At 45.9% G+C, this 17,233-nt stretch overlaps 1 protein-coding gene across 1 annotated transcript in view; it reads right to left on the bottom strand.

The window, feature by feature from the left end:
* PRR5L (proline rich 5 like) overlaps positions 1 to 16,918 on the bottom strand; it is a 38,214-nt gene extending 21,296 nt beyond the window's left edge. The window contains exons 1-3 of the mRNA XM_075326959.1: positions 16,615 to 16,918; positions 4,025 to 4,275; positions 1,985 to 2,065 (exon numbers count right to left, since the gene is read on the bottom strand). Of these exons, the coding sequence (XP_075183074.1) occupies positions 1,985 to 2,065; positions 4,025 to 4,194 (251 nt within the window). The 5' untranslated portion in view covers positions 4,195 to 4,275; positions 16,615 to 16,918. The remainder of the gene's footprint in view (positions 1 to 1,984; positions 2,066 to 4,024; positions 4,276 to 16,614) is intronic.
* Positions 16,919 to 17,233: the final 315 nt, after the last annotated feature.

Below are 17,233 nucleotides of genomic sequence, written 5' to 3'. Positions count from 1 at the left end.
ACTGAAGATCAGAGTTGGGAAAAGGGATAGGCAGGATAGCCACAATGCACATAGCTAAAAAAAAAAATAAATTAAAAAAAAAAAAAAAAAATTAGATTTTTTTGCTCTACAATGACATTAGGGGTAGCCCACAAGTGTTTGTATTGGCAAGGCCTTAGGGCCCCCCATTTACTCTCACTGGCCATATAATCTGCACATGTAAGAACTGACAGATCTGCTTTTACTTTATTTATTTTAACTCCGTTTTGGACCAGGAAAACTGGAAACCATCAACAAGTTGCTAATGATGGATAATTATTTTATAGGATCCATTTATAGGAGGTAAAAAAAAAGTAAAATAAAAAAAAAAAAAAAAAATCAACCTGAAATAAAAAAAAGTTTTTGTTTTTTTTAGCAGGTGTCATTTAAAGAGGAATTGTCACTTAGCAAAATATGATTTTTTAAGATTTGGAGTAAATGCTGCTGTTCTGCTGAATCTGGCGTTATTTTTCTTTTTTTCCTTCGCCTCTCTGTTCTGGAGATATAATGTTCTAATCCCTGTGTGTGTACATTTAATATTTTTAGCCAAGTAGGTGTGGTTCAAAAGAAAAACAATCACAAACAAGAGTTGTTGACCACAAGTACCGTATTTTTCGGATTATAAGGCTATGTGCGCACGTTGCGTAAATACATGCAGTTACGCTGCGCTTTGTAGCGCAGCGTAACTGCATGCGTCCTGCGTCCCCTGCACAGTCTATGGAGATTGTGCAGGGGCCGTGCGCACGTGGCGTTTAAGAGCGCAGCGCTTCGGCTACTGCCGAAGCGCTGCGTAAAAAGAAGTGACATGTCACTTCTTCCGTGCGCTTTGCCGGCAGCTCCTGCTCTGTCTATGGCAGGAGCTGCAGGCAGAGCGCATGGAATCGGCGCTCACTACAGACATTTCTGCAGCGATTTAAAGCGCACATGTGCTCTTCAGATCGCTGCAGAAATTTCTGCAGTGAACTGTACGCAACGTGCGCACATAGCCTAAGACACACTTTTCCTCCCAAACATTTGGGAGGAAAATGAGGGGTGCGTATTATAATCCGAATGTAGCTTACCAGGGATGGTGGAGAGGGGTCACAGGAGGCAATGGAGATGCTGCGGGCCGTGGACGCTGGGCTGCAGGCGGCGGGCTGTGCTGGGTGGTGAGGCAGGGGCCGCTAATCTGAAAAGGTCAGCGGTGCGGGCTTCAAGTAACGGTGCCTGGAGTCAGGGCGTGTGCAGATGTAGCTCATCTGCACACACGCCACCTATGGCCCATTGACTCCCTGCAGCGGACCTAAGGAAAACAGCACCCGGAGGTGGCGCATGTGCAGATGAGATCTTGCCTTGTCATTGAGTCGAAAGCTCCAGCTGTGCATACGCCAACTCTGGGCGCCGTTTCATTGAAGCCCGCACCGCCGGAAGCTTCTGGATGCTCCTACTGCCTCACAGTGCTCGCAGCGAGCATCTGGAACACCTGCTGCACCGCCCGCAGCATCGCCCTGCTCCACCACCGCCCCTGACTGCGCGCCATCATTGCTACCATCGCCCCCATATGGTAAGACAGCACCGGATTATAACACGGACGCCATTTTTCCCCCCTTTTATCTCTCTAAATTTGAGGTGCGTCTTATAAAATGAAAAGTACGGTACTTGTAAAAAGACTAGCTTTACATACAGGGAAGCAGAGGCCATATATCAGGAATGGAGGAGCAGGAACATAGGAAAAACATCGCCGGATTCAGGAGAACAGCGGCGTTTACAACGGGTAAAAAAAATTACATATTTATGGTAAATGTTCAGTGCTGTGTAAGGTGTGTGATAAAGATATTAAAACCTAGTGTGTGTGCGTGAGCCTAACTGTTCAGTGTGAGGATAGCGATAATGCAGCAGATGGGTGTGAGAAATGTCGGACGTGTGATATTGTGGTCGGGGGTGTGCGGTGACCTTGTATCTTGCAGCTGTGCCCTCTGCTCCGTACCTGATGTTCTCGTTCAGGGAGTAGAGCTCGTTCGCTTGCAGGCCTCCTCCTTTGAACACATTGATGACGGCGTTCTGCACACTGAGGAAGGAAACCACTAAATATTCAGTATGTGACATCTGTCCCAGAACAGCTGAGTGGCACGAATGTTGTGACATGCATAAGAAACAACTAACAACATGCAGAAAACGTACTATCCCTGACCTATCGGATTATCACCCCCCCCATCCAATTAAAACAAAAAACACAAAATGGGGTGTTTATGATTCTGAAAAAGAAGCTTTTTTTTTTATAAATAGCTCCTCATGGGCGGGTCTAGTAATTGCAAACCAATGAGCTTCGATCAGCTGCAATCCATTACTATAGGTGTTACATTTCCCTACACAGGTGAAATTAAGGATTGCAGTTTCCACTGAGGTTGCCTAACCAATTCATGGACTTGTCAAAATCTCCAGAGCGAGAGAATATCCCTTTTTTTGCCCTCTTTAGCTGATAAGGGTACTGAATATAGGACCTTCCTTTAACTACCCAAAGTAAGTAGTTGAAATTAAGTTTTTTAACCTAACAACCCCTTTAAAGAAGTTATATGAGGTCGGGTTGAGTTTCCAAAAATAAATGCTACAAAGAAAATTCAGGGAAAATGGCCAATAGGGCAATGAACCCAATCATGTGTAGGATTTGGAGGCTAAACCTGCATTGCAACATTTTTGGAATTAGATCCCTTGATTTCCTCATTAATTTAGGAAGCAATGGTGTACATACTATAGAAGCAGAAAGTAAAAGGGGGTCACCAGCAAAGATTAGCCTCCACCCTGCACAGAGGGGGCAGTCGGGGCCGTCCGCCCTGAAAACACAGGAGGGGGGGCCCGTCCGCCCTGCAAACACAGGAGGGGGGGGGCCCGTCTGCCCTGCAAACACAGGAGGGGGGGGGCCCGTCTGCCCTGCAAACACAGGAGGGGGGGGCCCGTCTGCCCTGCAAACACAGGAGGGGGGGCCCGTCCGCCCTGCAAACACAGGAGGGGGGGGCCCGTCCGCCCTGCAAACACAGGAGGGGGGGGGCCCGTCCGCCCTGCAAACACAGGAGGGGGGGGCCCGTCTGCCCTGCAAACACAGGAGGGGGGGGGGGCCATCCGCTCCCTGCAACACAGAGGGGGGGGGGCCCATCCGCTCCCTGCAACACAGAGGGGGGGCCCCGATCCGCTCCCTGCAACACAGAGGGGGGGGCCCGTCCGCTCCCTGCAACACAGAGGGGGGGGGCCCGTCCGCTCCCTGCAACACAGAGGGGGGGGGGCCCGTCCGCTCCCTGCAACACAGAGGGGGGGGGGCCCGTCCGCTCCCTGCAACACAGAGGGGGGGGGCCCGTCCGCTCCCTGCAACACAGAGGGGGGGGGGGCCCGTCCGCTCCCTGCAACACAGAGGGGAAGGGGGGGGGCGTCCGCCCTGAAACACAGAGTCATCTCATCACCATGATTCCTGCAGCCTATATTGTGCTATTTATCATATTGGTGTCTTCTTATGGGGCAGAGAGGTCTTTGAGCCCCTTATTACCCGGGGTCTGAGTCTCGCTGTTCTGTTCTTCCTCTCTCCCTTTGAGGCTACGTGACAGAAAACCTTCGCTGTTTTATAGACTAATCTTAAATAAAAAGAGGAAAGGAAGCTCTTTTGAGGTCAGGTATAGGATTAACTGTAGGATTAAATCTCAGATTTAGCGTCCTAAATATAAAAACACGGGACCAGGTATCGGAATGAGAATACACTAGTATATAAGATTCAATCACTTTACTGGCTAAATGCACATTTAAACATTTAGGTTCATTCTAGCATTTGTTAATGATATCTGATCTTGGATGACAGCCATTATTGGCACCATTACTGCTCCCATTGAGGTGCCTCAGAATCATATGGAGTAATATAGAAATAATGGATGTACTTCTGAGTAACTAGCTTGTTATTCAGGAGTTTGAGAAAGCTGGAATAGCAGCCATATTGGTCGTCACCCGATCCACGTAGATATCTCATTACTATTATGTGTCGCTGTACCTGTTCCACATCGCGCTGGAGTTCAGCTGCACGGTCGGTCGGCCGGCATAAAAGCGCGGCAAGTCGCTGAGCGCCGGGGAGCTCATGAAGCGAGGCCGAGGGCGCCGGAATGACCCCATCTTGTTCAACTGCACCGTGAAGTACGGCAGCAGGGTCTGACTCCCAGTCATGCGGGCAGGAGGATGGATGCCAGACGTGGCCGCTTCTGTGGTGGAAGGGAGGCACGGGAGTGGAGGATAGACAAAAAGAAACTGCGAAAAGAAGAAAATATCATATAAATGTCATGAAGATAATGATAATCTTATCAATGAAGGCGAATGGCCTTCTGCAGCGGCTGAGGTGTGTGCAAAAGTTCCCAAAAGCCAGACGACAGTTCAAGCAGCCTTAGAGAGGACAAACCACCAGGATGTTCCTATATAAACTAAAGTCAGTGCTGTACTGGTGCCATCACGCTGATGCTATACATACCTTTAATTTTGAGATCGGATGTATAGTTTCTGAAATACAGGCAAGTAAAGTTTGTGAAATGCACTGTTATTTGATTGATAGCAGCTACAGAATATGTAATAGGAGGGTCGGGTTTTGAAAGTTATTCCCACCCCTGTCTGCTGCTTGTCCTTCCTCCCCTTGTCTCTTATAACAGGGGAGGAAGGACAGGCAGCACACAGGGGTGGGGATAATTAGCAAAACCCGACCCACATATTAGATATTACGTTGCACCTATCAATCAAATAACAGTGCATTTCACAAACTTTACTTGCCTGTATTTCAGAAACTATACATCCGATCTCACAACTAAAGGTATGTATAGACTCAGCACGATAGTGCCAGTATAGCACTGGCTTTAGTTTATATATGAAAATCCTGGTGGTTGGTCCTCTTTAAGAACATGTAAACAATCCCCCCCCCCCCCAAAAAAAAACCAACCCCATAAAAAGATAGAATACTGTCACGGCAATTTGCTAATCTATTTCTCCAATACTCCTAGAATAGAAAAAAAGTTAAGGAACTTTGTGAAATAAAATCTTCACTAAATATCTTCCTAGTGTGTTGTAGCTGCACCTTCTAGGCATCCATGGAAGCAGACCACAATCAATCCTTGTGTAGTCAGTAGGCGCAGTCGTCCCCAGAAAAAAAAAAAAAAAAAAAAAAAAAAAAAAAAAAAAAAATCGATGCTTTATGGTCAAGATAAGTCCTTCGGCGTACTATGTAATACAAGGGGGTCTCCAGTAGCGGGACAAACTCTATAGTGCCCATGTACCGAATACATAGGGATTACCCTACTGAAAAAAAAAATGGGGGCCGCAATCTGATTGGGCGATTATTTGTGGCAAATTAACCTTAACAGAAAAAAAAAAAAAAACCCACAACGTTTATCAGCCGATTTCTTCCCCTTTTTTGTGAGACGGTTTTGACCTTTGCAGAAGATATCGGAGGCTGATGCACTAATCTTAGGTATCACACACGAACATCATCCTTCTAGAACGCAGGTTTTCGAATAACCGCCTGCACCACCCGAGCGATGGCTCCTCTCGCGGTCTGCGTGCATTTCCAGGGGCGGCTGATCCGTGTATGTCGCATCTGACAATTTTTTTTTTCTTTGCAGAACTTCAAAATGTCACTTCAGTCTTTGTTCATTACTTCCCTTAGTCACAGGTTGACTACATTAACCCCTCGGTGAGATGTTGTTTCTCGAAAACACAATGCAATTCTATAAACGGCCCACGCATGAGTCATTTTACGAAGAAGAAAAAAGTGAAGCTTCGTGATGAAAGAGTCAAAAATTTCTGCCCCTTTGTCATGTATCGTTCCACTTTGTGCAATTATTTGCAAGTTTGTCCAATTCAGAATATCTATCATCATCACTGTCCCCATCGGGGCCCGCAACATAAAAATTTGGTGGGATTTGAACCCAGGACACCAGCCTTGCAAAGTATCAGTGCCACAATCAGTCAAAGGCAGTTTACCGACGGTTTCCAATGCCAAGATCAGTCAAAGGCAGTTTACTGACGGTTTCCAGTGCAAAGATCAGTCAATGGCAGTTTACCGATGGTTTCCAGTGCCACAATCAGTCAATGGCAGTTTACCGATGGTTTCCAGTGCAAAGATCAGTCAATAGCAGTTTACTGATGGTTTCCAGTGCCACGATCAGTCAGTGGCAGTTTACTGATGGTTTCCAGTGCCACGATCAGTCAATGACAGTTTACCGATGGTTTCCAGTGCCACGATCAGTCAGTGGCAGTTTACTGATGGTTTCCAGTGCCACGATCAGTCAATGGCAGTTTACCGATGGTTTCCAGTGCCACGATCAGTCAGTGGCAGTTTACTGATGGTTTCCAGTGCCACGATCAGTCAGTGGCAGTTTACTGATGGTTTCCAGTGCCACGATCAGTCAATGGCAGTTTACTGATGGTTTCCAGTGCCACGATCGGTCAATGGCAGTTTACTGATATCTATCTATCTATATATGGAAACCATCAAACTGCTGTTGACTGATCTTAGCAGCAATACTTTGTAGTGCCCGTGTCCTAGGTTCAAATCTCCCCCAAGTTTTTATGTGGAGGGCCCTGATGGGGACAGTGATGATGATGATGTCCGTACAGTGATAACGATATATAAGTGAATAAAATAGGTGAATAAAGAAATAAACTTTAACCCATTACATAACCCCAGACGAAAAAATGTGTGGCCCTTTTACAGCAGTTGCAAAATCTCCCTGGGCTCCAGTTGTAGTTTTGCAACAGCCGTATGGAAGGAGATAACGAATTTGTCTGAAATTTCTGGGGTAAAGTTTCCACAACGCTTATCAAGATGACAAAAGTGACCCCCCCCCCCCCGCCCCCCTCCCCAAACGGCACGAGCACTTTTTTTTTTTTTTTTTTTTAACGCAGTCACAAGAGCACATAAACGCTCGCAGATTGCAATCATTGTGCATTTATGAAGAGTTTAGAGTTATTAATTAGCCTTTATATCGGTTAACGATTAACCGCGGTGACGAGCTGCAATAGACCGGCCGCTGGGTTATGACAATAGAATATGGATTTTTGGGAGTCCGTACATTTATTAATCCTCGCAACTATTGTATGTGATCCTGATAGATGGGGAAAGAAGAAACAGGCATGGTCAATTTCATGCACGCTCCGTTTTGCTTAAAGGGACATAAACCGTTTCTGACAGCGGCTGACTCCTCTCTCCCCATTAGGAACACATGCACAATCATCCGAGCTGAGCGTCCACGAGTATGAGGTGTCAGGGGCTATTGAAGGTGTATGGTCGAAATAGTTACAAAACTGCCTTAAAGGGAAGCGATCAGAAAATGACAAGAAGGAAATGTTTACATCTTATTTTGTGTAAAATGTATTTTTTTTTCACCTTTCTTTCAAATATCACAATCTTTACTAAAAATGCAAAAAATAGAAATCTTACCATTTTCACAATGAACATTGGGCATTTTTTTTTTTAGATTCAAACTGTTTCAGGAAACACATGCACATAAAAAGCAATGGTCACACCTCAAACCTATTTTATGTATTAAAAAGTATCTGATGACACACTGCAAAGGTCGTTTTGAAGGGAGGAGGAGGAGGTGAGCTGTGATATTACCTATTGTAAATGGTGGACGTTGTGCTATCTACTGTACATAGAGAGGTTATTAGTCATTGTACAGGAGGAGGAGGTGAGCTGTGATATTCCCTATTGGGAGGATCCTGTGTGATCTACTGTATTTTGAGGTGTTATCAGTTATTGTATAGGAGGAGGAGGAGAAGGGGAGCTGTGACATCATCCATTGAAAATGGTGAATCCTATGTTATATACTATACATAGATGTGTTAGTAGTCATTGTACAGGAGGAGGTGCGCTATAACACCTATTGTGAATGGTGGATCCTAATTTTTTAATATATATATATATATATATATATATATATATATATATATATATATATATATATATATATATATATATATATATATATATTATCAATCATTGTACAGGAGGAGGAGGAAGCGGTGGTGATCTGTGACATCACCCATTGTAAAAGGTGGTGTTATCTACTACATATAGCGGTATTATCAGTCACTGTACAGGAGGAGGAGGTGAGCTGTAACAGCATCCATTGAAAATGGTGAATCCTTTGTTATCTACTGTACATAGACGTGTTATTAGTCATTGTACAGGACGTGAGCTGTGACATCTATTGCGAATGGTGGATCATGTGTTATCAGCTGTATATAGGAGATGTTATCAGTCATTTTACAGGAGGAGGAGGTGAGCTGTGGCATCATCTATTGTGATTTCTGGATCCTGTGTAATCAGCTGTGTATAGACATGTTATCAGTCATTGTATTCCTGGCTCTTATGATAAGGAGCCTGCTGAAAACTCTTCCTGAAATAGGGAATAAGAATCTATAATAGCCCCTAATAATGATTTATATTAAAAAAAAAACAAAACATTTTTTTTAAACTACATAACACAAAAATCAAATGAACACTATAGATCATGTTGTGATGATACATTGCCACACCCTGCGGTCAGTTCATCTGACTTCCAGATACTCATCGCCAATGTACTCAATTTGACAATATGGGGTGACTTTGTGTTTGCCCGGTCACAGCAGATTCCTGTCTCCTTCCTCTTCTTGCCACAACAATATTGTGTCCGGAGACAATGGGGGTCATAGTCCAACTCCATACACAACTCTGCACAGATTCAACAGCATTTATAGATCTGCAAAGTGTTCACTCGCATTATTCTGATTCCTGGACCCCAAGACGGAGCAAGAGAGTCCACGAGGAACAGGTCATGTCACCACCAAATCTTGTACTGTCCCAGGTAGGGTAGATGCAATAGCAGGGGGCAAAAGGAGCCCCTTTATAGTTTGTACACCCCCCGTACATGTCCGGTAATACCGTATTACACCGAATCCCACTGTATTATAATAAAGCCATCCTGTTCCATCCTTCTATTATCCTTCCTGCAAAAAGGTAAAATGACAACTCCTTGTTAATGGCGCTCGTCCCTATTTACTTTGTCCAATCAGTGCCGACAATGGAAATGATAATGATGCCACGAGGTAAAAAACAGAGGCCCGGCCTAGCGACTCAGGCCCGGCCTGGCGACTCAGGCCCGGCCTGGCGACTCAGGCCCGGCCTGGCGACTCAGGCCCGGCCTGGCGACTCAGGCCCGGCCTGGCGACTCAGGCCCGGCCTGGCGACTCAGGCCCGGCCTGGCGACTCAGGCCCGGCCTGGCGACTCAGGCCCGGCCTGGCGACTCAGGCCCGGCCTGGCGACTCAGGCCCGGCATGGCGACTCAGGCCCGGCATGGCGACTCAGGCCCGGCCTGGCGACTCAGGCCCGGCCTGGCGACTCAGGCCCGGCCTGGCGACTCAGGCCCGGCCTAGCGACTCAGGCCCGGCCTAGCGACTCAGGCCCGGCCTAGCGACTCAGGCCCGGCCTAGCGACTCAGGCCCGGCCTAGCGACTCAGGCCCGGCCTAGCGACTCAGGCCCGGCCTAACAGTTCTAAGAAGAAAAATGCTACAGAATTGTTATTTCCATGCATTTACTTAGATGTCAGAAGGGATGACTGGATCTTTAAGGGCCGTCATCATTAGTGATGATACTGACGCCAATATGGGGTTATGGCCGGTAAAACCCTCGTTAAGTGAATTTCTCTTCTTTATATAATGGTGCATGTGTTCTCCCATCTCATGTGGTCGGTGAGGGAAGCGTTTTCCGCATGCAGGCAATTACTGCTCTTGTGTCAGCACATCAGGCGCAAGAACTTTAGTCTAATAATCTGATAAGTGTCCTCCGGATTACAACAGGATCCTGGCACGGGCGGTGGAGGGGCGAATAAGAGTCGGCACTGGGCGACCCTCAAATTTCCCTCCCATTATGGGAAATGCACCGGGAGGCAGTATTGCACAGCGACCCAGAGCGTGCCAACCGTCACAGGACCGGCATGCCACCGTGGACTCATCTACCGGGCTAATTGCCAAAATGTGCAACTTAGAATTCCCCTTTATGTGCATATAACCAATGTGTCCGCCTTTACTACTCTCGTTACGACTGTCACCCAGCTTTCCTGCAATCCCAAATGTCTACTTTTGCCCATTTAGACCGTAATACATCCACAGCTTCCATATTACATCACCCACATAGGAAAACGGTCTAGAAAACGTAGAGCAGAGTTGCAGATGCTCAATCCATTGTACAGGGTCTTACAAAAGTATTCATACCCCGTGAACGTTTCCACATTTTTTCCAAGTGACACCCACAAATATTTTATGTGATATCTAATTAGCAAGGATTTGTGAAGTGTAAAGGAAATTATTCTTGATTTTCTAAAGAATTTAAACTATAAATCTGAAAATTGTGACGTGCATTTGTATTCAGCCCCCTGTAGTCTGATCCCCTAAATAAATTCCTGAGTGACCAATTGCCTCCAGAAGTGACATAAGTAGTAAATTGAGTCCAGCTACCTGTGATTTCTTCTCCGTATAACTACAGCTGTTCTGTGAAGGCCTCATAGGTTTGTGAGAGAAGATCGGGGCTCAAACAGCATCATGAAGACCAAGCAACACATCGGACAGTTCAGGGATAAAAAGAGAAGGAAAGCAGGGTTAGGGTATAATAAATAGCCCAAGATGTGACCATTTCATGGAGCACTGTTCAATCCGTCATCCAAATCGGAAGGAGTACGGCACAACTGCAAGCCTACCAAGACATGGCCATCCACCGAAACTGACATTCCATGAAGGAGAGCACTAATAAGGGAAGCAGCCGAGAGGTCCATGGTCATTGGAGGAGCCGCAGAGATCCCAGCTCAGGGGGAGAATCTGTCCACAGCACGACTATTAGTCGTATACTCCACAAATCAGTCTTTTAAAAAGGAAGAGTGGCAAGAAGAAGAATATTTTTAAAAGCAAGAAGCCATAAGAAGTTGCAATTTGCAAAAAGCCATGGAGGGATACAGCGAGCAGTGGAAGAACGAGCTCTGGTCAGATGAGAAATTTTTGGGCTAAATGTAAAACGCTATGTGTTTTGGAAGACTGTCACTGCACATCACCATGAAAACACCATCCCTACCATCAGACATGGTGGTGGCAGCATCTTGCTGTGGGGAGGCTTTTCTTCAGCAGGGGCAGGGAAGTTGGTCAGAGGTAATGGAAAGATGGATGGAGTTAAATACAGGACAATTCTGTATGAAAACTAACACTGCAGATCACCCTGAAAAACACACTCCCCACCGTCTAACATGGTGGAGGCAGCATCCTGCTGTAGGGAGGCTTTTCTTCAGCAGGGGCAGGGAAGCTGGTCAGAGCTGATGGTAAGATTGATGGAGATAAATACAGGGCAATCCTGGAGGAAAACATTTTAGAGGCAATAGACTTGAGACCAGGATGTAGGTTCACCTTCCAGTAGGAGGACGACTCTAAATATCCTACAGAGCTACAATGGAGAGTTTAGATCAGATCATGTGAACAACCCAGTCACAATCCAGACCCAAATCCACCGAGAATCTTTGACAAGACAGGAAAATTGCTGATCACAGACGTCTCCATCCAATCTCACCGAGCGAGAAACGAAGAAGAGGAAAAAGTCACCTCTAGAAGTGCAAAGCTGGAGAGACCCCAAAAGACAGAAAAAGGTGGTCCTCCTATATAAGGAGAAACACATTTTGGAGATGGGTAGACTTGTGGCGTCATGGTGCCCGGTCCGCCATGGCACATTCACAACCCTGCCGGACTAAATTCCCCATAACAGTACAAGGAGAGGAGGACAGATCCCCAGAACAATACTGTGCATTATCAGGGATAAAGTCCCATTAATAATATCATTATACGGCTCATCCTTTCACCTTTGCAGATATGGAGCCACATTATCGCCTCTGATGACTCCGGCAGCCGGTAGCGCTCATTAGGACTTGTTTTTATAGTCCGACTCTTCCTCTTTTTGAAGTTCCCGTGTGAAATTACTCAGCCATAAAATATTTTTTGCAGACAGTGAACACTTGTAACACCTATAATATACATACCAGAGCCCGGGACACGTGACTGGCGGCAGCGTACAACGATGGGGCACTGGTTTCCACCCATTTTGCGTCTTTACAATAGACCCACCATGCACATTATCTCTCCCGTAATATCCTGGAAGCTTCCTGTAATGGTAAAGTTTCCCATAGCCGAAGAGGGCGCTCTCTCGTAGGCCGCAGACGCCATTACTGATAGATACTAGGAGTGGGAGACTATGGTTGGTACATGATCACTGGGGTGGTCGTTATTATAGAGGCACTGATGTGGTGCCATGACTGGCAGGATAATGTGGGTGGCACTGTTAAAGGGGTTGTCCGCTACTTTGTTAATGATGAAATGATGCCCTATGCTTAGGATGGGTCATCAATATCAGATCGGAGGGGGCCCGACACCCGCACCCCCACTCATCAGCACTGGCATTCATAGATAAACAGTGTATGAAGAGGCTCCGTACACAGTTTCGTGCCCAATAACAGAGTAGTGGACAACCGCTTTATGAGGCACTGTTACGTGAGACCATGAGAGGTATTATAACAAGATCAATATAGCGGAGACTGTTATAGAACAATTCGACACGGTTATTGGGCAACTGTGCACTGTTACAGTTAGGTCCAGAAATATTTGGACAGTGACACAAGTTTTGTTATTTTAGCTGTTTACAAAAACATGTTCAGAAATACAATTCTATATATAATATGGGCTGAAAGTGCACACTCCCAGCTGCAATATGAGAGTTTTCACATCCAAATCGGAGAAAGGGTTTAGGAATCATAGCTCTGTAATGCATAGCCTCCTCTTTTTCAAGGGACCAAAAGTAATTGGACAAGGGACTCTAAGGGCTGCAATTAACTCTGAAGGCGTCTCCCTCGTTAACCTGTAATCAATGAAGTAGTTAAAAGGTCTGGGGTTGATTACAGGTGTGTGGTTTTGCATTTGGAAGCTGTTGCTGTGACCAGACAACATGCGGTCTAAGGAACTCTCAATTGAGGTGAAGCAGAACATCCTGAGGCTGAAAAAAAAAAAAAATCCATCAGAGAGATAGCAGACATGCTTGGAGTAGCAAAATCAACAGTCTGGTACATTCTGAGAAAAAAGGAATTGACTGGTGAGCTTGGGAACTCAAAAAGGCCTGGGCGTCCACGGATGACAACAGTGGTGGATGATCGCCGCATACTTTCTTTGGTGAAGAAGAACCCGTTCACAACATCAACTGAAGTCCAGAACACTCTCAGTGAAGTAGGTGTATCTGTCTCTAAGTCACCAGTAAAGAGAAGACTCCATGAAAGTAAATACAAAGGGTTCACATCTAGATGCAAACCATTCATCAATTCCAAAAATAGACAGGCCAGAGTTACATTTGCTGAAAAACACCTCATGAAGCCAGCTCAGTTCTGGAAAAGTATTCTATGGACAGATGAGACAAAGATCAACCTGTACCAGAATGATGGGAAGAAAAAAAAGTTTGGAGAAGAAAGGGAACGGCACATGATCCAAGGCACACCACATCCTCTGTAAAACATGGTGGAGGCAACGTGATGGCATGGGCATGCATGGCTTTCAATGGCACTGGGTCACTTGTGTTTATTGATGACATAACAGCAGCCAAGAGTAGCCGGATGAATTCTGAAGTGTACCGGGATATACTTTCAGCCCAGATTCAGCCAAATGCCGCAAAGTTGATCGGACGGCGCTTCATAATACAGATGGACAATGACCCCAAGCATACAGCCAAAGCTACCCAGAAGTTCATGAGTGCAAAAAAGTGGAACATTCTGCAATGGCCAAGTCAATCACCAGATCTTAACCCAATTGAGCATGCATTTCACTTGCTCAAATCCAGACTTAAGACGGAAAGACCCACAAACAAGCAAGACCTGAAGGCTGCGGCTGTAAAGGCCTGGCAAAGCATTAAGAAGGAGGAAACCCAGCGTTTGGTGATGTCCATGGGTTCCAGACTTAAGGCAGTGATTGCCTCCAAAGGATTCGCAACAAAATATTGAAAATAAAAATATTTTGTTTGGGTTTGGTTTATTTGTCCAATTACTTTTGACCTCCTAAAATGTGGAGTGTTTGTAAAGAAATGTGACAATTCCTACAATTTCTATCAGATATTTTTGTTCAAACCTTCAAATTAAACGTTACAATCTGCACTTGAATTCTGTTGTAGAGGTTTCATTTCAAATCCAATGTGGTGGCATGCAGAGCCCAACTCGCCAAAATTGTGTCACTGTCCAAAGATTTCTGGACCTAACTGTATATAGCTGGTACTCTAAAGTGGGGACATTTTGGGACATTGTGGCTGGCATTGGAATGTGCGCTCCATGGCCGATACTATTATAGAGGTCTAATGGCAGATACTGTTATGTGGGCACCATCGCTGACACCATTATAGGGTTTAACTGCAGGTACTGTTATGTGGACAGCATAGCTGAAACTATTATGGAGTATTGTGGCTGGCACTGTTATGTGGGCACCATGGCGACACTATTATTGAGCATTATGGCTGACACTGTAATGTGGGCACAATGGACAACAATATTATGGGCTATTGTGGCTGGCACTGTTATGTGGGCATTATGGCCGACACTATTATGAGGTTTAATGGCAGGCACTGTTATATAGGCACCATGGCCGACACTATTATTGAGTATTGTGGCTGGCACTGTAATGTAGGCACCATGGCCAACAATAATATGGGGTATTATGACTGGTACTGTTATGTGGGCACCATGGTTGGCATTGACAATGTTATCGGATATTGTGACAGTCACTGTTACGTGGCCATCATGGCCAACACTTATGGGATACTGTGGCTGGAACAATATTTGAAATCATGAGCGGCATGGTAACAGGGGGTCACTTTACCAGGTAATATAGGACACTGAAAATGCCTAATTGGGCCTGGCTCTGTTATATGGACAGCATAACACACATTGTAATGCGGTCCCATAGACTGCTCCATTCATTGTCTATGGGACTGATGGAGATAGTTCAGTACAGCATTTGTTCATCCCATAGACAATGAATGGTACAATATTGTGTATGTGTGTGTTCAGACTGGAGTAATGGGACCCCAGAAATAAAATGGCAAAAGTGGTCAAGGAGGACGGACATCAGTCACACTTCCATGTCAAAATCGGGGAAGCTGAGGTTTGGGGAGCTGTTTGCGGAGTTCCCTTTATCTAAACGTCTTGGACCTTTGCCAGCGGGATACTAGAGGAAGAAGGATACTGGGATCAACCACAGCCAGAACCAGAATGGTCAGTTCTGTAGATGCGGAAGTCGTTTTCACTGTGGAAGTTTGATGGGGGCCCATGATGAAAGTTTTGATTGGGACCCTAGCACCTAAAATTCCATCTGGTAAGTGCATGGACCACACTCATGATGGCACAAATGGCGCTCAGACAAAACGATTATCCCGCACTATAAAAACTCAAAATGTCACATAATGCGGCCAACGTACCTAAGACAAAAAGGAGAAGAAATCTGCAAGGTAAGAGCTCCATTAGGGAATTGTCTTACAGGCACTTTCCTGCCACCCTTCAGAAGTGGGAGAAAACCTGAGTTATTTTCTGTTATTGCATCCACAATGACAACAAGTATAGAAGCCTGTATTCTGCAAATGGCTACAGCGTCCGGACTGCCACCACTTCCACAATAAACAGCGGCTGGATGAGAACGTGCAGATCTGTCGGTATCGCTTGCTTATCTCAACCAATCGGGGGTATAAATGGAACAAATCTGATAGTAACAATAATAGAAAAATCGCTTATAGTGCAATTACCTAATATGGAGTAAAAATGGCTACAGCGTCCGGACTGCCACCACTTCCACAATAAACAGCGACGGGATAAGGCTGTGCAGATCTGGCGGTTTTGCTTGCTGATCTGAATCAGACAATAAGACGATAATAGAAAATCGCTTATAGTGCAATTACCTAAATCGTCATTTTACAATATGGGGTAAAAAATGGCTACAAAGCCCCAAAAAGAGCAACAAAATCATCACTAAACATGAGATAAAACACCTCTTCTTAAGTAGCACAAGCCATAGAAATCACTGCGCAGGTGTAGCAGAGCTGGATTGGTATTGTCAGCCTTCGGTCTTGGCTTCGTTAACATGTTGCAATAATCACAGCAAAAAAAGAAAAATTACAGCAAGGTGCTAAACTCCAGCAGGTAACACAAAATCACAATAAATTGTAGAAATGGCAACTTTGTCTCTGCTACATCCACTATAACTAAAAAGCAAGAAAAAGAAGCTGTTCTGCATCTGATAAACCAGGGGAGGAGGTATCATTGGTGCAACCTGGGGCCCAGGAGGTAAAGGGGTCACATTTGTACCCCCCAAAGTAAGTGATATTGTGCATTATTTGGAGCTTTTGGGCTGGAAAGGCCCCATATACTGTTCCTGCACAGGGGCCGGTGTGACACGCACAGCTCTGCTACACCATTACACATCACTGACATCACTGTTTTGCAAAAGGATTAAAATGTATCAAAACATTGCATTATTTAGGAGCAGGGAAGTCCCTTGATACTTCAGTACTCACCCCAATCTGCTGCCTGCTGCCCCCTCCCTGAGCAGATGCTCATGAAGCCCCCTGACTCTGCACAGCCGGGGGTCTGCCTCCTCATCAGCCTCCTGCAGGAATTTCACACTTTAGTGAATCCCCAGCTCTTAGTGCTGTGTGATCTCTGCTTCTCCACCCATTGCTCACATCTCTCCACCCCTCTGTGGCTATTAACTCTCTCATCTGCCCACTTCTCAGGAAGTTTCCCTCTGCTGACCCCTCTGAGGATGTGCCCTGCTCTGGGTATTGGGCAGAGGACACTGCTCCGGTCATGGGGGCACCAGGAAACCTGGACCCGATACTAAAGAAGAGGCCGAACAAGGGGCATGAAAGATGCACGGAGGAGCCTTGTATTATCCGTGTAGCTCACATGGCTCCTATGTATTATTCATGACCGTGGCGCTGCAGAATGCCCGGCCCCCTCTATGCCCCCGTGCCCTCTATGCCCCCCATGCCCTTTATGCCCCCATACCCCCCGTCCCCTCTATGCCCCCCATGCCCTTTATGCCCCCCGTGCCCTCTTTGCCTGCCCCCCATGCCCTTTATGCCCCCATACCCCCCGTGCCCTTTATGCCCCCATACCCCCCGTGCCCTCTAT

The sequence above is a fragment of the Anomaloglossus baeobatrachus genome, chromosome 10 (genome assembly GCF_048569485.1).
Source record: "Anomaloglossus baeobatrachus isolate aAnoBae1 chromosome 10, aAnoBae1.hap1, whole genome shotgun sequence".
NCBI classification, from domain to species: Eukaryota; Metazoa; Chordata; class Amphibia; order Anura; family Aromobatidae; genus Anomaloglossus; species Anomaloglossus baeobatrachus.
The sequence above is the reverse complement of the archived record's forward strand: the minus strand, read 5'-3'. Positions and strand labels throughout refer to the sequence as shown.